General features: G+C 38.4%; 1 protein-coding gene across 5 annotated transcripts in view; it reads right to left on the bottom strand.

Annotated features, from left to right (window-relative positions):
• The window catches only part of TSPAN12 (tetraspanin 12), a 66288-nt gene that overhangs the window by 3657 nt on the left and 37174 nt on the right, over positions 1-25457 (bottom strand). For all 5 annotated transcript variants that reach the window (XM_024757848.1, XM_024757849.1, XM_024757850.1 and 2 more), the window contains 3 exons: positions 23808-23882; positions 20076-20183; positions 15439-15582 (listed from right to left, as the gene is read on the bottom strand). In XM_024757848.1, the coding sequence (XP_024613616.1) occupies positions 15439-15582; positions 20076-20183; positions 23808-23882 (327 nt within the window). The remainder of the gene's footprint in view (positions 1-15438; positions 15583-20075; positions 20184-23807; positions 23883-25457) is intronic.

The raw sequence follows: 25457 nt of genomic DNA, 5'->3' as shown, positions 1-25457 counted from the left end.
AAGTTAAAATATTTATAATTAATACTACTTAACACTGGTTTAATAAAATCACTTCTCTGGTCTTCATACCTATTTAATACACACACACGTGTGTGCATGGGTGCACACGCACGTGTGCATGTGCACACACACACACACACACACACACACACACACTGTGGGAAACCAAAATAGATGTCACAATCTCCGAAATTCAAATATTTTTCAAAGAGTTCCACTCAGGTAGTCTATCAGAGCCCATTCACTCTTCTGCTTATGTGTAATTCCAACAAGCATCCTTATAGGACACCATATAGATCATGATCCGCAGAGTCAGAATTGTGAATTCAGATCCCTCCTCTGCTACTTATGAACTATGTGACTTTGGGAATATTACTTAAACTCTCTGTGCTTCAGTTTTCTCATCTGAAAACATGAATGATAATAGTGCCTACCTGTTTGGGATGTTGGGAGAATTCAATGAACAAGCACATTTAGAATGTGATCTCACCTATGGTAAGAGCTCAGTAGGAATCAGATGTGACTGGTACGTCAGCCCACAGAAGATTAGAAAACACAAATTAAAAGAGATGCAAAATCTATGAAAAGCAGGTATTAATGGACAAGAAGGAGTACAACACCTTTTTAGAGTATAAAGTACCAAAAGCACAGCATTGTGTCACCACCGAGTATTAATGAAACAGTCCTTGCCCACAAGAGCCAAGGTGGCGGTCACTGTTTCTCAAGACAGCGATGCAACTATCCAAAATGATTTTTGCCACTGAGATGATGGATCGTGAGCCTCGTCATGAAGCAGAGAAATCTTTAACATAGTTTGAAAAGAGACAACCCAAAATACTTAATTAAAAGGGTTTAGCTTCAGACATTTGGGAAATTAATTTATATTAACTTATCATTTAACATCATTGCTAAGTAATGCAGCACCAGATCATCAAATCCGTCTTTAAAGAAATTGATATAAAATGGCTTTGCATTGTTTAGTTGATTCCTTAACTATGTTTTCAGTATTTATTACAAAGTTGGTTCTTTAATGGATAACGAATCAGCATGCACATACCAATATGTTGGTAATAATAATAAAAATAAATTCCACAATTAAAGCTAAACTGCTCATGAAATACATATGCTAATGATTCAACCCTGTGAAATGCTGTAAGCCAATTATTGTTTGATTTCCACCTTTTCCGTAGTCCCTGGTGCTTAAATTTTACCCATATAGTTCTTCCTATTGGTATAAGATCTCCCACCCCTTTAGACTAGTTCACTCTAAGCTGAATGTGCAGAAAAGGTAATCTTTTTTTTTAATCTGTGACTAAAACAAAGCAGAGATTGATAACTAAGCTACAGTCTACTGTGTTTCATATTTTGGCATCAGGTAAAGTCTCTTTCAATTTTATTTTAAACAATCACATTTACCCAAAAAAAAAGGTACAGTAAATAATATCATCTAGGATGGTTTGGGAATGTGATATATTAGATAACACTGAATGTTCTAGAGTGGGAGGGGAACTTGGAAGTCAATAATTCAACTTTCTAACTTGTAAAAATATGGCTAAAAAGCACTTCTACAGTGCCATCCACAAAACGGGCAGAGAATAGTCTCTGAATAGTCTCTCCCCTACATAAACAATGAAATAATCTCTCCCCTACATAAACAATGAAAGCACTAGCAAAAATTGTGAGAATCAACTTTTTTAGAACTCTGGAAGTTAACCAAACGCAGCAATCTGGGGAGCATTTATTCAAGAAAAGCACCTGAACCTCAGTAAGAACAAAAAGCTTTGTGGCATTTTAATTTGCCTTATTCCCATCTCCCCTCCCCAGCTCTGCAGGAGCCTTGAAAACAAACAGCCGACGATTATGGTAAAAACCCGTGGTCTGGCAGCCACCAAAGGCAACAGAATAGGGTTGGAGCTCCTTCAAAGCCCCATTCTCAGAGAATTGTCATTATTTGTCCTATCTGGTGGTTCCCTGGAAGAGCTCACTTGCAAGGCTCTCTTTATTTGACTCGACTTGCAGCTCAACCAGGGCGACAGCCTTTTCCCCTGGGGATAGTTGTCAAAAGCATTTAGAGGTAACTGTTCAACACTGAGGCTGCCTGAGGTAGTGGATAACAGTTGCACACAATGGGCTAGTCAAAAGTTTAAAAGGAAAAACTGGAGAATGTGAAATCCATAGGGGGTTTGGCAGAGCTCTAACATATTTGTGGGGATCTAGAAAGTTACACATGTGAGTAGAGCTCTGCTCAAGCCCAGGGCTGTGCACAAGCTGAGGAAAGACCTAAAAAGGCCTTAAGATCTCACTTCTGGTTAACCTTGAGGCTCTGTACACCCTTGGCAAAGGCAGGGAGACTTACTGGTTCCAGGTATCTAAAGGAAACTTCAGTTCATTCATTAAGTGACCACTAAGCTGAGTGAGCCAAGATTTCAGGGGCCACACAGGACAGCGAGTACGGACTTTACAGGATTAGTTCAGAAAAGTAATTAATGAACAAACACAAACAAAAAACTTTGGGGAGGGGGGAGAATCTGATTTCCAAAGTTGCCACATTATATTGTTTTAAATGTCCAGTTATCAACAAGAATTATAACACATGCAAAGAAACAAAAATGTATGGCACACACACACACACACACACACACAAAAGCCATCAAAAAAAAAAAAGCTCTTCTAAAGAAAAGGACTCCCTGCTTCACTAGACAGCCCTTTCCACACGTGGACAACACTAATTCTTAACAAGCATTTCCCTGTTGAAAACTGTCTTCCTAATAAGGATGCAGTAGTCCTAATTCTGCTCTTGTGACTTGTTTTCCATAAGGTAGAGAGCCATATTTGAAGTATCATCACTTTCCCTTTAACCACTCGCTTCCCTAGGCTAAATATTCCTATAGCTCTGTCATGTTTTCCAAATATAGACACTTCATCATCCTGATGATTTCTTTCTGGATGGTGTTGATTTTGTCAATGTTCCTTTGAAAATAAAACTGATTTCTAACTCTAAAAAACTAGAAAATGCAATGAAATATTAAGACAATCCAGGCTGTTGTGAATGGGTTTGGATGCCAGTGAAAAAAGCTTTTCAGTTCCACCAGAAGAGTGGACGTGGGATTGTATCAATATTGCTCGGTCAGGACCTGGCCTCCTTAGAGATCGCTGGGCTCGAAGATTGTCTCCCTGTTGAGGTGGGCAAGGGTCGTTTATTCAAAGCAAAGGTTCTAGTGAGACTCCTCAGTTTTTATAAATACGTCAGTCTTATTACTTCCTCATTTAGTTTACAAAGATAACCCCCAAACAAGACAGAATTTTAGTATTTAGTTTAGTACTAGGTTTGTTATCGGAATTCATTACATTTTATTATTCTCTATCAGGAAGTCCTCAGAAAGAGGTGCTATCTACAGATTATTTAAAATAAATGAAATCAATTGATGTCTCTAGGTACTCTAAATTGTATCCAAATGTCAAACCAGACCACCAAATTCTGCCACGCTGGAATGTATTAACCTGTGCTCCTGCATATTATTTTCCACTGAAGCGTATTTTAATGTTACTGAAGAACACCATAAGAGATTTCTCTACAAAATTTGTGAAAAATAATATTGAAGATATTTTCCTAGATAACTTAGAGTAGTAGATATAAAATCCCACTTGAAAAAAATACTTTTGGATTTTGCTCCCTTTGAAAAATTAGAATACTTGCCCTCCAGACATTAAAATGGTACAGGTGATTATGTGTCATTTCACCTGGGCTTTCAGAAAGCTCAGGGGCAAATACGAAAGTCAACCACAGTTATCCCATTTGCCTTCACATTAAGCATATCTAGCTACTCTTTCCTTAATCCTGACTTTCCATTGCTATTTATGTAGCTTTCCCTTCCAGTTTTATCAAGCTATAATTGACACACAGCACTGTATAAGTTTAGGGTGTACAGCATAATAATTTGATTTACATATATCATGAAATGATTATCACAATAAGTTTAGTGAGCATCCATCATCTCGTATAGATACAAAAGAAAAGAAAAAGAGGAAACATTTTTTCCTTGTGATGAGAACCCTTAGGATTACTCTCTTCACGACTTTCATATATAGCACACAGCAGCGTTAATTATATTAATCACGTGGTACATTACATCCCTAGTACTTATTTATCTTATCCAATGCTACTTATTTGTATTATTCATCCATTGTATCCTTCTGTTGTATGTTGCATTAAATCCTTTAATAAAAACAGATACAAAGTATAAATATATAAATAAAAGCACAAATCTGTCTACATGGCACACAATTTGATATTTCTTTGGTAACTTAGGAGGCATTGTAGAAACTTGCAGCATACTAGGTATCGTGCTGAATTCCAATGAACTATTTACACAATGACTTAAAGTTAAGGATTAACTTTCCAAAAGAATATTCCTCTTCCTGAGAAGACAGTATTTTTCCAGATTTCTGTGTATAAAATAATTGTCTGCCTCAGCCACTCTTTAAATTCTTCGTAGAAGCAGCTCCAGGGTTTACTGTCCATTCTGCACCACCCTCTTTGAAGTAATTCAGTCTGAACACAAGTTGTGAGCTTATTCTGAGCCAGTCAAATAATCACGCATAAGGTTTACACTTTTTCAGTGTAAACTCGGAAGTTTTTGTTGAAAAGCAAGACACTAAGTCTAGAGAAGAAAAAATGGAAATATGTCTCTGTAATCTATTGTACTGTTCATAGATATTTAGTTGCATAAACAAACATTTCTGTTGAGTGGGTCAAAAGGGGAAATAGAAATGTTAGAGTTCAAAACTGCATTCCATTTCACAAAGGTTTTTTTATTCAAAATAGGAAGGAACAGAATTGCATTTATTTGCTTTTCTCAAAATAAAATACTCTGAGGTGATTTATCCTGAATATGTTCTCTTCCTAGATAAAGCCACATTAATAACCTCAGATAATTCAAAGGTATGAATAAGACAAGTTAGCTAGTCTACTTTACTTGCTGCAATATTAAAATTCTGGTCGACTGTAAATAACAGCACTACCTTTTATCAGAGAAAAATCACTAAACCCCGTATTTCCTGGAATCTATTTGAAGGCATGTCAGGATGCCTCATTTCACTTGAGGAAATTATACACTTGAAATTATTCTCTGATCTGTCTCCAAAATGAGTTTCTAAAATTAGAAGAACCCCCGTGGCTTTTCGGTACTCAATATTCACAAGCCACATCAAAAAATTAGGCAGACCTCTAATGTGCTTATGAAGATAACGTCTAAATAAAATCTAGGTGCCAATACATGCCAGTATTGATATTCCTGTTGTTGATTTTTCATAATAAACATAACTCCCAAGTTTGAAACGACGTGTTAATTACCAGGTACAAATATATAATATTCAGACCTATTTATTTTAAAATTGAAAGCTGAGTGATAGCAGTTCATGAGTTCATGAGCTTTAAAGAGGTTGGAACAAAAGTTCTCCACTGATAATCATAAGCTCTGCAGGGAAATAAATCCTTCCTTAAAAAATAAAATTCAACTGCAAGTAATAAAATTCATTACAGGATTTTCTGTTCTCTTAAGAGTAAAGTTAGCCAAACCCATACATAGGACATGCAGTAGAAAAAGCCTTCATGTATCTCAAAAAACTCACATCTCATTTAATCCTCACAAGTTCCCAAGCACAATCCTCAAGTTTAAATGACTGTGTTTATTGAACATTTGTCATTTTCACCAGATATGTGGTTATAAATAAACTAGCTTCAGCAAACTCAGAAGGTGGTATTCTCCCTAGGGAGGTGAGGTCCAGGGGCAGGCATTCCCTGCCTCACTGAGCAGAACATGTACAAAGCCCTCATCAGACGTCTCTCACTGGGCCCTTCTGTCCCCTAAATATTTGTCCTTAAGAAGTGGGAAGGTGTGAAAACAAGCAAAGTGGGAAACCACATGAAGTCCCCAAAACCCTGACCTAAATTCTACCTTCAACCAACACAAATAGAACTAGAAAATGAGTATTTTCCTGTATTACTAGCAAAATTCTGGGCAATTTGGTTAGTTAAAAATCTAATCATACATCACTAATTTTTCTATTTACTCTAATAAATATGTTAACAAGTTCCTGTTATTGTCATTAGCTACCACCATGCATTGAAGATTTGTGTTTATTATGTGCCTAGTGCTTTGCTAAGGGTTTCTTAAGTAGCTCTATTTATTTTTATAAAACCATAATGAGGTAGGTACTATTATTATCTCATTTAATAGACAAGAAAATTGAGGTTTAGAAGTGAAAAAAAATCTATAAACACTCAGCCTTCTCCTCACCATGTACTCCACATCTTGAAATTTTAGTGCCTAACTGAAGTATGGGCTTTGGAATCAAATAGATCTGAGTTTAGACACTTACTAGCTCTACGAAATTGGACTAGGTCACCGAGCCTCTTTGTGCCCCACATTTCTCATCTGTAAAATGGAAATAATAATACTGTACCTTCACAGAAATGTTTTAGGGCTGAAATGATGTAATGTATATAAAATGCTTGCTCACAGAGTTGTGTATGTGTCTCCTATTTTAAAAATCCAATGTGTACTTTTCAATCCCTAATTTACTTTAACTCTCAGCTATTACTGTAGTAGATACTACAAACCCGCACTATTCTAAGGGTTGTAAACATGCTAATTCACTCACCAAACAACTTGAGATGGGTACTCTGGTTATCCTCACTTTGCAGGTAATAAAAATGAAGCACAGAGAGGTTTAAAACTTGCCCCAGGTCACACAGCTAATAAGGAGTAGAGGAAAGGTTTAACCCAAAGAGTCTAGTTTTGGAACCTAGCCTTAACATCTAAACCACATTTCCTCACTAAGGAAAACTCATTCTTAGAATCCTCTCCTTCTTTGACTTTCAGGACACTGCTTTCCATTTCTTCTCTACCTACAATAGGTGCCTTCTCCACTGCCCTTATGGGTTTCCATTTCCCAACTTCTGTCCTCTGCTGCATACCTTACACCATCTCTTTGTGTGGTCTTACCTCCTCCTGTGCATGTATTGCCTCATACACACTGATAACACCTGTAAACTGACAGTCCCCCCACCTGCTCTAGGCTGTTCTCTACTCTTCACGGTAGGTAGCATTTTCTAGGGGAACACAGCCTCCTAGCCAGAGACCACATTTCCCAGCTTCCCTTGCAGCTAAGCACAGACATGTGAGCCAAGAGAATGTGAGCAGAGGAGCTGAGGGCAGAGCTTCATGCACTGGACGTTCTCCTTCCTACTTCCTCCTCCTCCCGATTGACTGGAACTGGAGGAAAACAGGGGCAACTTTGGAAGACAGGTGTCATAAAAGGTGATGCTATCTCACCCCTGGGTCCCTGGGTGAACTTGTGCAGCAGGGCTGCCTGGCAGCCTGGACCAGCTGAGTGGTGCATAAGAGAGAAATACGAGTCCTACCTCATCCAAGCCACTGTATCTGGAGTCAGCACTTTCCTAATTAGTGCACACAAATCCCAGATCTCTGGCTGAGTTCCGTCTCCTGAGCTTCATACTTTCTACTGGGTTTCTGCACATGGAGGACTTGACAGGAACCTTAAACCCAGCATTTTCAAAATGGAACTAATCAAATCCTATCACTCTCCTCAATGAACAGCTTTCTCATCTCTCTAGGGTCCAAGTCAATGTCAGGTGTCCTTGTCCTTGCATCTTCCCTGTCACTCACTCCCCACACCCACCCCAATCATCATTCAGTTCATTCTCCCTCTTAAATATCTTTCATATTCATCTCCTTGCCCTCCTCAGTGGCACACCTGAATTCCAGCCTTTACAATCCCTCACAGTGAATTACCTGCACAGTTTCCCACCTGATTTCCCCCCGTCAAGACCCAATTCTCACCTCAACTTCTGCCGCTCCGCGGCATGTGGGATCTTCCCAGACCGGGGCATGAACCCGTGTCCCCTGCATCGGCAGGTGGACTCTCAACCACTGCGCCACCAGGGAAGCCCAATGACCTAATGATTTTTTAAGCTCATATCTAAAATTGTTACTTTGTGCAGTACTTTTTCAGGTCAAAATATTATAATGGCTTTCATATCAGTACCTTCTAAAGGCAAAGTTTGCAAGTCTCTACTAATAAAGCACAAGAGGAAAAGTTGCTTGAATACTGAATAGGTAACAGGAAGCTCACAACTGAACTATGCTGAGAAAGAGAATGAAAGAAAAGAAGAAGGCATTTGTATACCTGAAGCAAAACCGGCAGAATAGTTCAAGGCCTGATTAGATCAAGTGAAGCTTGAATACAAAAGGGATTCATCCCCCCTCCACCAAGACCAAACTCGTCCTACAGGGCTTCAGATGATAAAACAGATATCACCCCAAGTCCGAGTCAACCTGATCCCTGCCAGCAGTTACGGAGGAGATAATGAAGTCAGCAGAGAGGCACGAGGGAGGGTCTTTGCCTTTATACAAAAGAAAACTGAGAATGGAACTTCTTAGGTATATTCCATCTAAATAACCACCGGGCTTGAAAGCTGCCTATGGTTCACTCTCTGGGCAGGAGATTCTTTGTGTGTTTATCTGAGAATAGAGCTTCATTATTAATAAATCAGAATCCCATGACAACTCTGTTCCCAGCTTTACTTTCCTAACAATGTCTCAAATTTGTGAACCTGTTTGTCACTTCATTCGGCAACTACTCACAGACTTCAGGAGAAAATGCATGCGTTAGCAGGATATACAGGGCTCTTCATAAGCCAGCGTCTGCCCTGTCCAGCCCTCCTCACGCCTGTGCTCCCGCTGTGCTGTCTTGCTTCCAGCTCCAACTCTGCACCATTGCCTCTGCCTGAAATGCCCTTTTGGGCCCCATACCCCCCAAATGATTTTTGCAACTGACTAACACCTGCTTAGCTTTAAGATTGGAGGCCCAGTGAACTACTACCCGCTCTGTGGGCTCTCACTGCACATCTCAATCACAAAGACAGTGGCAATGAAGGACTGCCCACCCAGTGTCAGGCTCCTTCCTGTGTCCCAATCAAGATCATCTCATTCCTACCTCTTCTTTTAGCCACTGATGTGAGGATCATTTCTATGCAGATGTGATCAACCTCACATCAGTGCAACTGGATGGTACCTGGCCAGGGGCCTAAGCTTTTACCTCTTGCTTCCTGCCTTGGGCTTCTCTTTCAACACTTGCCCCTAATTTTGTTTGGGGTGTGGAAATTTACTTGGTCCCAAGAAGAATCTCACTAGCAGCTTAAGAGCTGGATTCCCTGGGAGAAAAATAATCCATCCCACAACCAGGTAGAGATTGCCATAAGGCCACACCCCCATTTCCCCACCATGTCCTTTTGTACCCACAGTACTCTGTCATGTTTCTTCCTCTGGCTCAGAAGTGCTGAGATAATATTTCTACGTGTAGGATGTTGTGTGTGAAAATTATAAAATAAAAGTTGTTTCTATTAGTCAAAGCAGACATATAGTACTGACTCACCTTTCTAATTCTAACAAAGATGATGACAGGGGAAGAGTGTTAATAAAATGTGTTGAGAGCTGAGATACTTCCCCCCAAAATTGTACCTGGATTATAAAACAAATATCATTTGCCAAGGACAGCAGCGTGCAAAGGAGATGGGTGAGGAAGGACCTCCAATCTGGGTGAGGGCTGAATTCTTAACTCTCAGCTCACAGAAAGGTTAATACACAGCTGAGAGAATAAAAACCTCAGACAAGCCATCCCACATGGTCACCATGAGCTGCCCCCAGCTTTAACCTGGGGGAGCACCCCTGCATGTCCATTTACTATCTGTGAGCATTGGAGACCTATACACACCATCACCATCTGGGTTCTTCATCTGGTAAGTCAGGACTCAGAAAGATCACATCCCCTTCACATTCATACCCCTGCCCTCTTCCATCTCTTTATTTTATGTAGAGGTTTTCTGTTACTCAGAAAAGAAATAAACAACCTTCTAAAGAGGCAGAAATGGTGTGGAGCAAAATCATTTGTCGCAAAGGAAATTATTAAGAGTATTTGATATTCAAACCCAATACGCCATGGAACATATCAAGACTAAGCGTCCAAAGAAAAAGTGTCCCAAAGGCACACAGCTTCGTAGAAACCATCTTTCTGTTTGGCCCTTACATAACCTCTGTGAATAACTATTCTGAAGAAGCAGTCAATCTCTTTCAACAGTAGTTTTTCTCCTAACTACAAAACAAAGAAATGTGGTTTTGGAAGTATATTTTACTTGACTCTCTCCCTCTTGGTTTTACATTTTGAGTTAGTCCATTTGAAGTAGGGCCTGTTGTGAGCTTGTTTACATCCATTTATTTTTCTTGAGGTGGCATACAGAGGAGGAAAATGCCATTTCAGTTTCTTTGAGGAGGTGTTTTTTTCTTCCTTTCCTATCTGAGAGCAAACACTGCAACTATTCCCTACAACTGTGGTTCTTCACACTTTTAGGTATGGAGCCCCAAGAAAAGCTGATGAAAGCTATAGATCCTACTCACTGAAAAATGCATATAAAATATCAAAAACAATTTCAACAATACCACTTTTCTCTTGAAGCCCATCCAAGAACACAGGTCCATGGGCAAGGGGTCAGAAGTCCCTGTTCTACCAAAACTTTTTTTCTACCAGCCTTCTTTATTCTCTCTCTCGTCTTATTCTCCAATCAAGTCTAGAGCTCTAGTAACTGATATGATGGAAAACTCGGCAGGTGAAAGAAGGAAAAGACGCATCTCAGTCTTGTATTTTACCAACTTAAACTCTGAGCCTGAGGTTTTGCTGAAGCCAAGTCTCACACCCACTATTTAGACAGTGTGGTTACACAAACAGTCCCAAATTGCAGGGTAGGAAGCAGTCAGGAATCATTGGTCCAGGCCACCTCCAGGGGGGCTTTTACACTGCAGTTCCCTAGGCTAAAAAAATACTCTTCAATGGATCTTTGCATGGCTGGATCCTTCTCACCAACTGGTCTCGGTTCAAATGCCACCTCCTAAGACAGCCTGTTCCTAAACATCCTATCTTAAATAATTCCCTCACCAATAAAGCCATTCTTTAGCACATGACCCTGTTCAGAGTCTTCAAAGTGCTTACCGCCACCTGAAATGATTTTTTATTGCTGTTTTTTTCTTGTTAAATGTCTATATCCCTAACTAGAACATAAGTTATACTGGAGGAGAGTTTTTTGTCTGAAACATTTTCCACGGTCTCTTCAGCGCTCACAATAGCACTTGGAACCCAGGAGGCACTCAAAACTGTTTGAATGAATGAATGGGATAGAACCAAATTGAGGGTCAGAGATAGTTTTATAGATTTTTAAATCTATACTTTTATACAAGATTTTATACAATCTATACTTTTAAATCTATACTTTTATACAAGTGGATAGCTCATTATGGATATTTGAGGGGCTGTGTGCCAAACCCAACAATACCACTGATGGAAATGTTTTTAAAATGTGCGATTGTTGCTATATTTCCGCTCTGTCATTTTTCACAGATTTCAAATATGTCATAAAATATGACATATGGGTCAGGGACCATGCAGGCCACCAGATGGTTGAGAATGATTTATTTCCTTGATTTCAGACTACTGAAGAAAGACTACAGGAAGAAAGTCAGTTCTTATCTCTAAGCTTACAGAATATGAAAGATAAAAGGGACCTTGAAGTTCATCTAGTCCAGATTCACTCTTAATTTAAAAATCCATTCTACCCACCAATGACATAGTTATCTGACCTTGACTTTAATATTTTTAGTGATGAGACACTCACGACTTTACAAGAGAACCTTTCTCACAACTGGATGGATTTTGATGAGCAAGGTTTTCCGTCTATTGATTCAAAATTTCCTTCCTGTAACTTCTGGCCCTTGGAGCAACAATGAATAAGTCTAGTTCCTGTTCGGAATGATGAACTTTGAAGACCTCTAAAATATCTCCTTTCAGTACTTGCTACTTCAGAATAAATTTCCCAAATACCAACAGCTGTCCCTCACTTGTTCACCCTTTCAGACCCCTCATCTTTCAGGTGGGTGATCTCTGGGCACACTGCAACGAGGAAACGTATGTTCTCCTGGGCAAAGTGGAATTAAGTCTTATTTTTAATGATGGATTTAATTGTACTTTTGCCATAAAGCTACTAAGTGATCCACTTCTGTAAGTCAACTCTGCATATAATTATGCACTATGTTACCAATAACAGCATCTGTTATTAGCTGTAAAATGCAAAAGCAGATTACTCTCATATAATGAACCTCTGTCTCCGCTGGAAGTCTGTCTAAAGAACTTTAAAAATAATACGGGCATCAATTTGCACTTGTACAATAGTGTGGTTTCTTTTCATCTTAAAATTCATGTAACAAGCAATTCTAGACATCCTGAAATTAAAGTGTCTCATGACGAATACTACTAGCAAAAGTGAATTGCATTTGTAAACAAAAAAATTTTATTAAGTGTTTAATTGACTGCCTTTCAACTAAATAATAAAACTGAAGTGAATCTGTCCATACTCAGACTTTGTGGGAAGATACGGTAAATTCATTCATGTTTTGTCATTCTCAGGATCAATATTGGTTATAATCATGTTACCAGTGTTGATCACTAAAGAAAGTAGAAATTATTACATATGTAGCCCAATAATTCCCCATATTGACTCGCTACTCCTAAAAACTAACAAATGGATTAAGTTCACACTAGGAAAGTGGATAGGTTTCAATTCGCATGTCAACACTTACATCTATACTGTAATCCTCTGGGGTATTTTGGTTTTGGATTTTTCTGCAAAATGGTTTATTATCCCAGGAGGAGGCTCTCCCTGGGGCTTACATCTTAATAAATAAATGTCTGTCTGTAATCATCTGTTTTTTAAAGCCTAGTGGTAAGTTATAATGTACTTGAATATCCACAATTACATCTGCACCTAATACTATCTTAGAAATATTAAGCTTGATTTCCTGTTTTATGAAATCAATAGGACTCTAACTGGTGAACTTGTTAGGTGACCATCCCTACTACAGACACCAACCAATATTTATCTTTCACTCAGAAAAAAAAATGTAACATAATCACTGAGGAACTCAGAGACACTGACTCAATAATTCTTCGTTTAATATACAATATCTTGTATATTCCTTTTCATTCAAAGCCAAAATGCTACTAAGCATAATATGTTTAAAATGATAACATCCAAACACAATACTTCCCAGTAGTGTGAGGCATGACTATAAGTATTTTGATTATCTTTTAAAGTAAACACCTGAGTTATTCAGTTGCTTCAACAATTCTTGTTATGAGATAAATTTCATCCCCTCTAAATTCATATGTTAAGTCCCTAATCTCCAGTACCTCAGAACGTGATCTTATTTGGAAATAGAATCCTTGCAGATATAATTAGTTAAGATGAGGTCATACCGGAGAAGGGTGGGCCCCTAGTCTAATACGACTGGTGTCCTTATGAAAAAGGGAAATTTGGAGACAGATGCAAACAGGGAGAATGGCATGTAAAGACAAAGGCAGAGATCTGGGTGATGCTTCTACAAGCCAAGGAACACCAATGATTCCCAACAAACCGCCAGAAGCTGAGGGAGAGGCACAGGCATAGATTCTTCCTCATACGCCTCAGAAGGAACCAACCTTGCTGACACCTTGATCTCAGACTTACAGCCTTTAGAACTGTGAGACAATAAATATCTGTTGTTTAAGTTACTCACTTTGTGGTACTCTCCTGCCCTAGAAAGACTGACACAATTCTGAATCTCTTAAAGATATTTGGCACTCCTCTTTGTGGCCTGCCTTCAAAGGCCAAAGCACTTCATTTTGGGTATCCTTAAATGTGGCAAAGGCTTGTCCTCTAAGATGGACTTTTTAACAGTCAAAAGTGATTCATCGGGCTTCCCTGGTGGCGCAGTTGTTGAGGATCCACCTGCCAATGCAGGGGACACGGGTTCGTGCCCTGGTCCGGGAGGATCCCACATGCCGCGGAGCGGCTGGGCCCGTGAGCCATGGCCGCTGGGCCTGCGCGTCCGGAGCCTGTGCTCCGCAACGGGAGAGGCCACAACAGTGAGAGGCCCGCGTACCGCAAAAATTAAGCAAATGCTGACTTCGATAGCAGTCTTTGAAAACGGGGCGGGGGGTATAACATATCAAGGACAGACATATATGAGAACTTACATATAAAAAAAAAAAAGTGATTCATCTCTAAGACATGAATGAAATGAAACATTTGTGTGGGTAATCCAGCATCATTTTCAAATTCATTAATTTACACTATAAATTAATAAAACTGATTTTCGAGCATCTCTACAGCTGACTTTGGCAGACAGCCTAAAAGATGTTTTGAACAATGACAGTACTTCTAGGGAAAATCAGATGTGTGTGTGTGTGTATGTGTGTATTATATTATGAATGATATAAATTGTTACTTTATGTTAATATGATTTGTGGTACCCAGATACTTGACTGGTGATGTATCTGGGAAATGATCCCAGCCCATCAGCCTGAGCAGCTTCCCTTCCACCTGATTCACATTTTGAGCTTCCATTCTAGGTCAAGACTACAATGAAACCTTCTATAAAGATGGAACTGTCTTATATCTGTGTTGGCCTACACAGGAACTGCTAGTCCCAAGTGGCTGTTGAGCCCTTAAAATGTGGCTAGTGCAACTGAGGAAACGTAATTTTTATTTTATTTTATTTTAATTGAAATAGCCACTTGTAGCTATTGGCTACTATACTGGAATGGTGTAGTTCTAGATTTTAATTTGAAAATAGGATTTCTCTGCTAACAAAGTTTGAAAATCACCATTAAAGATGAAGGAATAGGAAAGCTTCTGCTAACAAAGGAATAACAGATGATTCTGATGAATTCTCCCGGAAAACATAAATATGCAAGTTTCTTAGCCACTTGATAACTGACTTTAATCCCACTGAGCATCTAACTTCATTAAATCAGCTAAAACTAACATCACTGATATTAGCCAGCAGGGGGACCTGAAGAGTCGAGGACAGCATTTTCTCTGGAGAGTAGAAGGGTTTTGGGGGGTTTTTTGGGTTTTGTTTTTTTTTGGGTTTTTTGTCCATCCCCCGCCCCCATGTTTTAGTCTATATGGAAGCCCTAAATATACATTCTGCTCAAGAACTACAAACCTTGTCTTCCCCAATGTCCGGAGTTAGTCACACACTCTGCATGTCTGTTTTTAAAGCGCTCTTAGGAAGTGGCAATAGAGCTTGGTTCTAGACAATACAGTTCAAAATCCAATTAATTCTAAAACCTAGTCTTTCCAAATTTACTTTGTTAAAATGTGATTAGTATTCAGATTTTTATATTAACTTTTAGCTTTGTCTTCTTTCTCCACATTTCAGAGGAAAACAATTTTCGGGTCCCTCATATTTAGACAGAAGAGGAAAATTGCATTGGCATGTTGTTGATTCTTTACTTCCATGATAAGTTAATGACATATGGCCTTACCTCTTGATAAAGGTCACTGAGATCTTCCTGGTGGGCCTGTTTGGAACATCCTGGGAATTCCCTAACACAACAGGAATCTGGGGGCCAGTCCATTTCTGTCATTTCCAGCCAGTCGGTGAAATAGACAACTCCACAGCACTTGAACTGCAAAAGAATGACTGGTCAGGCTCAGAAACAACAAAAATATTTTCTTAACTTATGGGAGACTGAACGTTAGATTTCTTAAATATTTGCACCCAGAGCTAAAGTCACTTCTGTCATCGCCTAATGATATGTGCACATTTTATGTTGACAACAGAAATGTAATAGAGGACTCCATAATGGAACAATTCTGAACAATAATGCCCGTAACACATGAAGACAGGTCAGGCATGACTGAGTCTTACCTCCCCCCAAATGTAAAATCCTCTACAAGTGATCATATAGCAGCAAAGTTAATACACACTAACAAAACAAATGGCTGAAATCTTACATTTAACATTAAACCTCTAGCTACTAGGGAATAGTTGATCAATCTATTTGCATATTGCCTAGTTACCAACTTAACTGCTTAACAAATTCCAATATTATATTAAAACTTGCCGCAATCTCTGTAGAAAGATTTTTGGCCAACAGCCCACATCACAGAGATTACCCAACTCGATTCATTAACCAGAAAATTTCCAAAAATTTCTGAGATGGAAACATAGGTTTGGTCATCAAATTTTTATTCAATTGAGTGAGAATCTTGAAAAAAACTGTCATATTCTATCACCATAATCTCAGAAGAAATGATGTGTCTTTAGTGTCAATAAAGTTGGATTTAAGACAAACTACGTTGTCTTTGTTTCTTTTTAGTCTCATTTCACCAACTGTTAACAAAAACCTTCTCTGGTCAAAGTTTAGAAATCCTGCTTAAGGACATATGTAGATTAGATTCAGAGTAATTAACTATGAAAACTTTCTGTCCTTGGGTAGAGGGCAGTTACTCTTCCATATAGTCAGAAACAAGGGTTATGTACAGGCAGTCACGGAGAAGAATTTTGCCAGGAGTGACTGGCTTTGAAAATTATGTAGCCCAACAAATCAACCTGTGCTCAGGATTAACACTGTATTGTAAAATATCACAATCCACCATTTCAAAATTTCAACTAAAATAAACTTTAAAGAATTCTGAATTTCTTACGTAAAATGAAACAAGGAAATACAAAAAATCATTTTACATTTTTTCACTTGCTTAAATATCTAATTTTTTTTTTTTTTTTTTTTGTGGTACGTGGGCCTCTCACTGTTGTGGCCTCTCCTGTTGCGGAGCACAGGCTCCGGACGCGCAGGCTCAGCGGCCATGGCTCACGGGCCCAGCCGCTCCACGGCATGTGGGATCTTCCCGGACTGGGGCACGAACCCGTGTCCCCTGCATCGGCAGGCGGACTCTCAACCACTGCACCACCAGGGAAGCCTAATATCTAATTTTTAAAGAGAAAAAAAAAAAATGGTCATGAAGAACCTAGGGGCAAGACGGGAATGAAGAGACCTACTGGAGAATGGACTTGAGGATACGGGGAGAGGGAAGGGTAAGCTGAGACGAAGTGAGAGAGTGGCATGGACATATATACACTACCAAACGTAAAATAGATAGCTAGTGGGAAGCAGCCGCATAGCACAGGGAGATCAGCTTGGTGCTTTGTGACCACCTAGAGGGGTGGGATAGGGAGGGTGGGAGGGAGGGAGATGCAAGAGGGAAGAGATATGGGAACATATGTATATGTATAACTGATTCACTTTGTTATAAAGCAGAAACTAACACACCATTGTAAAGCAATTATACTCCAATAAAGATGTTAAAAAATAAATAAATAAAGAGAAAAAAATCATCTTGAGTACTATAAATGATGAAATACTGATGCTATGAGTAATACTAAAATTTTCCAAGAAACTTTAAAAATAATTTTAGTATTTCCCTCTTATAAATTTGTTCTAAAATCCACAAATACACCACAAACATCACCAATTAAGTCAAACATAAGTTAACATCATGTATTTTACATAAGTCATTGAGTATCCATAAAAAATACATGTAGTAAAATGACCACTTTCTAAAAATCATAAACTACTACCCTTCCAAGTCAGTCTTTTTAAATCCTTGTACGCAGAAGAAACCTACTTCTCATTTCCTAATGTCATGTGTTCTTCTGCGTTGCTGACAGGAGGACAGTTCTTGGAACATGCTCACTGTCCACAATAGAACAGCCCATTTATCCGGCCTTCTCAGGAAGTGAGGTGCTCCACACAAATGACTCTTCCAAATAACTTACGCATAGCATGTTCTGTGCCAGACGCTTTTTTTTATTTTAATAAGTCACTGAGATATTGTTGCTTTTTACATGGTTGTTTTTCTTCATCAATAGAAGATACTGAATTGATACCGAAAATTTTCCTGGAAACTCCCTTAAGCAAACCCATTCTTAAGCCACACATGACTATGGTCTACATCTCCTTGGAGTCTTGCTGCCTCTTTTAGAGCCACATTGTGAGATGGGGCCACTCTTCTAACATGCTGTCAAACTGGAAAATTCCACCACCATTTTACATAAGCAGAACCTGAGGCTCTAAGGAATAGGACAAGTAAGTTGCCAAGATCACAGACCAGCCAGCGGTGGAGTCTGTTTGTTCTCAAGCCTATACTCCAACCTCTATGTTAGAATCAATAAATAAATACAGTTTTTAGCATCAGTTTTTTTAAAGGTATTAAATAAACATCACTAGGGCTTAAGTGAGAGTCCACTAAAGTGAAGTACATGCCCAGACCTGCACCGAATGAGGAGTCAGGAAAACTGCAGCCTGACAAGGTTGCTCTACAATTTATTTTGGGAGAAGGTGGTTAGCTGAATTGTGTCCTTCCACCCCACCACCAAAATTCACGGTGAGGTTCTAACCTCCAGAATGTGACCATATTTGGGAAGGTCTTTACAGAAGGCATTAAAATAAGGTCATAAGGGTGGTCCTAATCCTATCTGACCTATGCCCTTGTAAGAAGAGGAAATTTAAACACAGACACAGAGGGAAGATGACGTGAAGACACAGGGAGATGACTTCGGCTGTCTACAAGCCCAGGAGAGAGGCCTCAGGAAAAAAGCAATCCTGCCGATGCCTTGATCTCAGACTTCCAGCCTGCAGAGTTGTGAGACAATAAATTTCTGTTGTTTAAGCCACCCAGCCTGTGGTACTTTGTTATGGCCGCAGCCCTAGCAAACTAATACAAGGGGCTTTTAAAAACTCTTTCAGGAGGCCCGGAGGTCTTCACCACCTCCTCTGAAGTGAAATAAGCCTATGATGTAAAGGAGGGAACTTACCATACAACAAATCTAAAAATACGTGTGCTATCATTTGTAGCGCTGTACATTATCTACCTAGGGTGGCGTCCTCTTTGTACCATTAGAAAAAAACTCATTTTGTTTTTTGACCTGGATTATCATGGTCCACATCACAATTGTCAGAAAATAAAGAGCTCTAGGAAGCTTCCACTCCGGGTAGTAGCTGAACACAGCTTATTATAAATTCCCTAACGCTTCACTTATTTTCCCTTCACGTTGTTTTTAGTACAAATGAAGAGTAAACAAACAAAGTCAGGAAGCAGTTAAATAAACAGGAAATCTGTGCTGCAGTGATAATTTTCACCATCTCAACAACTGTGACACAAAGAGCCAGATTTGGAGATTATCCTGGACTTGAACCTCTGCCTGTATCCAAGACAGAGTAACTGAGCAGGGAGCAGGACATCTACTGTGCAAGACCCTGATTCTCAAATGCTTTGGAGCCCAGCTTTAAATGCCAGTAAAAGAAAGAGATAGACTTGGTCATCTGGGAATGTCACTCCAATCGCAAGGAAACTGCTTGGGAGAAGAACTTAGTTTGAATCAATGGTTAACTTCAAGTCACCAGATTTTAAACATCTAAATATAGTCCCTGTCTGAGAGGATAATGGGATGCAGTGCTATATGGAAGGTGGGTAAGAAAAGCTAAAAGCACTTAACTTTGTAATATTATAATATTATTGTTAACAATAACTTATGATCCCATTTGATCTTCTCAACACCTGGAGGAGATAGGTACTTTTATTATCCCCATTTTATAGATGAGGAGACTGAAGCTTAAGGAAGTTAAGTAAATTACAGAAGCTCATGTAATAGTAAGCAGCAGAGCCAGAATGTGAACGAAGGTCATTCTGACTAGAAAGTTCATGCTTTTAATGATATACTGAGTCCTAATTTCCAAATAAGACCCATTATTTTAAATTTTCAAATGATGTTTAAATTACAGATAGCTCTAAAAATCATGAAAAATTATCCATTCAAATAGAGCTTGGGTAATTATCAAGGAATTCTCATTAAAAAAGGAAAATTTAGTTTAGCAAAAGGGCTTTTAAAAGATTCTAAAATATATGTGAACCGTGGGAAATGAAGCGGAAATGGTGGAAGAAAAGCAGGGCATAGAGCTACTTAAAGTATTTCTCAATAAAAAAATTACACCAGTGGTAACTGAATCATCGGCTTAACTTTTCAGCACAGGGAAAATGACCAAAGCCAAAGCTTTGAACACTTGTTTTGAAAGTGTGCCATTTATTCCACACCCTCTACCTCAGAAAAGGTAGCACTTACCTCTCTCTGAAAAAAATTCCAAGCATGAGTAAGCCAGCGGTATCTCGGTAAGCCATAATTTGTCATTCTGGCTTTCAAAGTGACCATGTCTGACCACTGTACTGGAACCTAGCGATAGAAAAGACAAAGTATCAACAACTGTAACGTGCAAACAGCCACATTCAGACACACATACATTCACAGATTCACACAAACACAATCACTCATAGACTCATCCACATACTCACACTTACTTGGAATGTACTGCCATTGCCAAACACTGCCTTAAATTTGTATTTGTTTGTGGCTTAAATTAGGCTCAGCGTTATTAAATACTTATCAAACAATCTCTACTTGTAGATTTTTGTACTAAATGAGGAAGTACTTCATATTAAGCAAAATAATGCGAAATCACTTAATGCCGATATCAAGTTCAAGGAAATCACAAGTAAAGCTGTATGTTCTGTAGATACACCTATATGTTCTGTAGATACACCTGAGCTCCTCATAACAAGTGGTCCCTGCTGCAAAATGCCCTTTCATTTGAGTTCGTAATGCTATGAAATGGTTCTTTGAAGTGACTGCAGACTATGGTACTAAAATAAAGGGAGAAGAATTAAGGGAAAGAGTTCAGCTCAAGCCAAGCCTCACTCTAGAATAAGTCTGTAAACTTTTCAAAAAGTGGATTTTAGGGCTTCCCTGGTGGCGCAGTGGTTGAGAGTCCGCCTACCCATGCAGGGGACACAGGTTCGTGCCCCGGTCCGGGAAGATCCCACATGCCACGGAGCGGCTGGGCCCGTGAGCCATGGCCGCTGGGCCTGCGCGTCCGGAGCCTGTGCTCCGCAACGGGAGAGGCCACATCAGTGAGAGGCCCGCGTACCGCAAAAAAAAAAAAAAAAAAAGCAATATCAATAGTAGTTTAAAAATTCCTGGCCACAGAAAGTCTTCATTTTGTTCCTTTGCTAATTTTCTTTTTTATTACTTGGAAATGTACAATACAAAAGAAAACACCCCAACACCTGGGCACACAACTTTGTTCCCTAAATAATGGGCTGACTGGGTATACTGTGTGTTCATCTGGTTCCAACAAAGTTCAGAGAACTAACCACAGTTCAAGCTATGCACTATAAATTCTTATTATCTCATATCCTTTTGAACATAAAATAAATAGAAGTGAAATAAATTCTCTAGAAATTTACAATCTGAAACAGTTAACATGATTGACAGATTTCATCTAGAGAAGGAATGATGAATGGGAGGTGAACATGTATATAAAAAACAGAAATAATGGGAAAATAGGCTGCCTGATGCCCAATCTCTTGATTTGGTTATTAGAACAGTCTTATTTTTTAAGTTATTTTCCAAAATAAATATAAGTTGTTTCCCACTTGTGACCACAATTGATCTGAAACCAAATATAGCAAGAAACACAGGCGGTCACTGAGGTTCGGGCACAAAATACAGTGCTCTGGCCATAAAGGAAAACACACATGTATTGGCTCCTTGTATGGAACAGAGAAGAGCACAAAGCCCATTCTACGCAAAGTCTGGGTTCTGCAAAATTTCGCAGCTCATAAACTTTAACAGCACTTTTCATTCACGTTGCTATTAGTGCAAAGGCAATAATAATAAAAAAAAAAATTCTGACAAACGTTTTTCCTAAAGGACTACTTTCCACATTTCACTTTTAAACAGCCCTTGTTTTATCCTGGTGACTTAATGGGGGAAGATTTACACAAGCAAAACAGTGATGTATGCCTTCAGCGGGCACGGCAGTGTACACCCATCTAGTACCATTGTGATACTAAAAAAATACTTGCAGATGGCCCCTTCACAGAATAGAAGCAAGTATCTAAAACGTATCAATTCCTTTCTGTTTCCTCAAGTTCCTTAGAATTATACTAGAGTCAAAATATTTCCTTTCAAATACCTTAAATTAATTCATTTCAAACTTGTTATAATTTAGGAAATTTACCAAATATTAGTATGATATAAACACTGTTCAAGCCATTTTTTTAAATCCACTAGAAAGTAAACTCATTTTTAAAAACCTTTTAATTACCAAAAAGAACACAAAAGCTGAGATGAGGAGATCAAGAATTAATTATACAATTTACTACTCATTGCTTGAATGTTAAGGAGATCCATGTGTTTTTTGAAATTAGAAAAAATTAGTAAGACACCAAAACTGAGTCCCTGGAATCAATCACTTTTTCATTCCCTTAATATACCAAGTTTCTAGGGATGGTGTGAAAATATGATTCTCAAAGACAACAAGAGCATTCCTATTGTAAGAGGAGATTTTGTTTTGAAGATAGTGTTTAACTTTATATTAAACTAGTTAGAACCTGCCCTGACTTTTCAATTTTTAATAGAGAAAAAAAATAACCATAAATTCTCTCTTCTTACTGAGAGTTGTCACACATTGAAAGCATGAGTGTTTTCAGAGGGGTTCAGCTGTGTAGCAGTGCCAAAGCATCGTTTACATGTAGATTGACGCATGTAGAGTGCCCACTAGTCTGTAATTACCACTTAGCATTCAAAACAGTTGTCACAGTACAGTAGCAGATTTACCATAGAATCTTTAATAACTGCATCAGTACCAGAGATGTCTTCAATTTTCTTACACAACTGCCAAAATGCCTCTCAGAAACAAATGTAAAAGAATCTGCTTCACGGGTGGTGGTGATGTGATGAATTGGGAGATTTTGATTGACATAGATACACTAATATGTATAAAATAGATAACTAATAAGAACCTGCTGTATAAAAAAATAAATTAAATTAAATAAATAAAAAAAAAAGAATCTGCTTCGCTTCTTAAGAGCTCTTAAATTTTAAAATGTTGAAGACTGACCTGGGGAACTTGCCACAAATGCAAATACTCAGTCGCTGCCTTTTCCTCTATTCCGATCTAGCAGCTTTGGCCTAGAGCCCTATAATGTGCATTTTAAAGAATCACCCTGGTGGACTCCTGCTGTAGACAGTCCAAAGACTACATGTTGGGGGGAAAAAAACATCATCTTCCTGAAACAGGATTACTCTACAAAGCTCACAGTGGAAGAATCTGACCTGCCACCACAAAAACAGCCAGACTTCACAGACATGCAAAGGTGCTCAACCTCATTGATAATCAATGCACCAATTTTCACCAATGAAGTGAGCAAACATTAAATAAGTAATAATGCCCAATAGAGCAGAGCTGAAGTGTGAGTGGTATACCGAACATGACTGGTAAAATCTTAAGGTTAAGAAACTCTTATTCTCATTCATTCTAACACACACTTCTTAATTTGGAAGATGGTTTGGCTTGCTGCAAACAGAAGGTACATGTTTCCTAGCCATCAGTGTACAGCTGCAGTCAGCATTTTATAAGGTTTTCATGTAGATTTTCAACTTTTCTCAAGTCCTGTTGCAAATGTGAATATTTCCTATTATACACTCAGAAGATGGTGAAATTATTTTAGAACATATATAATTTTCAGTCTATTATATCCATGTTTAAGCAATCTGTGGAATTAAAGATATATATAGGAATAGAGGAAATGAAAAATCACAAATTATGCTTTGGAACTATGCTTTAGACACAGAAAAGAAAATGCTACATTTCAGAAGTATTGGGAGTATTCATTGTTACCAGATAGCATGAACATTCAAATTAATAGCCATGTGCTTAACAACTCCAGAGTATCTGATTTAAAAGGCTGAACGAATATTGTTTCAGACTGTGGTTATATTCCATTTTGAACTCACCATAATTTCCTGCTCATATGTCCAAACACCACAAGCCAGTTCTACACAGAAAATGACAAGTAAACTTCCAAAATACTGTAGAAGAACAGAAAATGAATGCTGTTAGGATAGAATCAGAGTAAAATATGGTCATCAGAGACAAGCTAAATATTATTCAGTGTTGTTTATTCAAAGGACAAGAAAACGGAGGCACATGTTCAAGAAGCTCCCTCCCTTGGGAGCAGATGGGGAAAATTTCAGCAAATTTTGAGACATCGGCAGACAGCATTCAATACTCACCTAAGTGGGTCGTTTGGATGGTGCTCCATTTATCAAATGCTTTCATAATTAATTCACTCAATGGATAAGACTACCTCATTTTACAAATGAAGAAATTAATGTGAAAAGTATACAATAGGACTTGCTCAAGAACGTGCATAACAAAATAAATTTTGGAGCCCTAAAGGGACCACTGCAGCCATGTTCTTTGTGCTCTTCCTTGCCACTTCTCCAGTTGCGGAGGTCACTTTACAGAAGTAAACAGTAAAAGGGTGAGAAAGAATAGGTTCTCTGAAAGTTCACTAATTCCAGAATTAAAACAACTCCACTGCTGTCATGAATCCTCCACTCCATTTATGGTGCCAGTCAGGGTGGAAGGATCGGGTAGTGATGATTATTGATTATTCCTCTTCACTGGAATGACAGCTCTATCAAGGGCAGAAATTTACCGTGTTCCTTGTCACAAAGTAGGTGCTCAATAAATTTATTTTACATAATATATGAATAGATAAGAATACATGAAAACAAAGCAGAATGTGGTATGGAGAAAAAGGAACCCTCCTACACTGTTGTGGGAATGTAAATTGGTGCAGCCACTATGGAGAACAGTATGGAGGTTCCTTCAAAAACTAAAAATAGAGTTGCCATATGATCCTGCAATCCCATTCCTGGGCACATATCTGGAGAAAACCATAATTTGAAATGGTACATGCACCCCAAAGTTCGTAGCAGTACTATTTACAACAGCCAAGACATGGAAGTAACCTAACCTGCCATCAACAGATAAATGGATAAAGAAATGTGATATATAATACAATGGAACATTAGCCACAAAAGAGAATGAAATAATTACATTTGCAGCAACATGAGTGGACCTAGAGATTATCATACTAAGTGAAGTAAATCAGAAGTGAAGTATTTGTCTAAAGACAAATATCATATGCTTATATGTGGATTCTAAAAAAAAAAATGATACAAATGAACTCATTTGCAAAACAGAACTAGACGTAGAGACATAGAAAACAAACATATGGGTACCAAAGAGGAAAGGGAGGGAGGGATAAATTAGGAGTTTGGAGTTAAAATATACATACTACTATATATAAAATAGATAACCAACAAGGACCTACTATATAGCACAGGGAACTCTACTCAATATTTTGTAATAACCTATAGGGGGAAAGAATCTGAAAAAGGATAGCTATATATACATATATATGTATAACTGAATCACTTTGCTGTACACCTGAAACTAACAAACATTGTAAATCAACTATATTTCAATAAAATTTTTTTTAAAAAAAGCAGAGTGATACAATGGAAAGAGACTGGGAGCTGCCTTGGACTGGGTGATCAGGAAAGGCCTCCATTTTTTTTTTTTTTTTTTTTTTT

The sequence above is a fragment of the Neophocaena asiaeorientalis genome, unplaced genomic scaffold (assembly GCF_003031525.2).
Source record: "Neophocaena asiaeorientalis asiaeorientalis breed wild unplaced genomic scaffold, Neophocaena_asiaeorientalis_V1.1 scaffold116, whole genome shotgun sequence".
Taxonomy (NCBI): domain Eukaryota; kingdom Metazoa; phylum Chordata; class Mammalia; order Artiodactyla; family Phocoenidae; genus Neophocaena; species Neophocaena asiaeorientalis.
The sequence above is the reverse complement of the archived record's forward strand: the minus strand, read 5'-3'. Positions and strand labels throughout refer to the sequence as shown.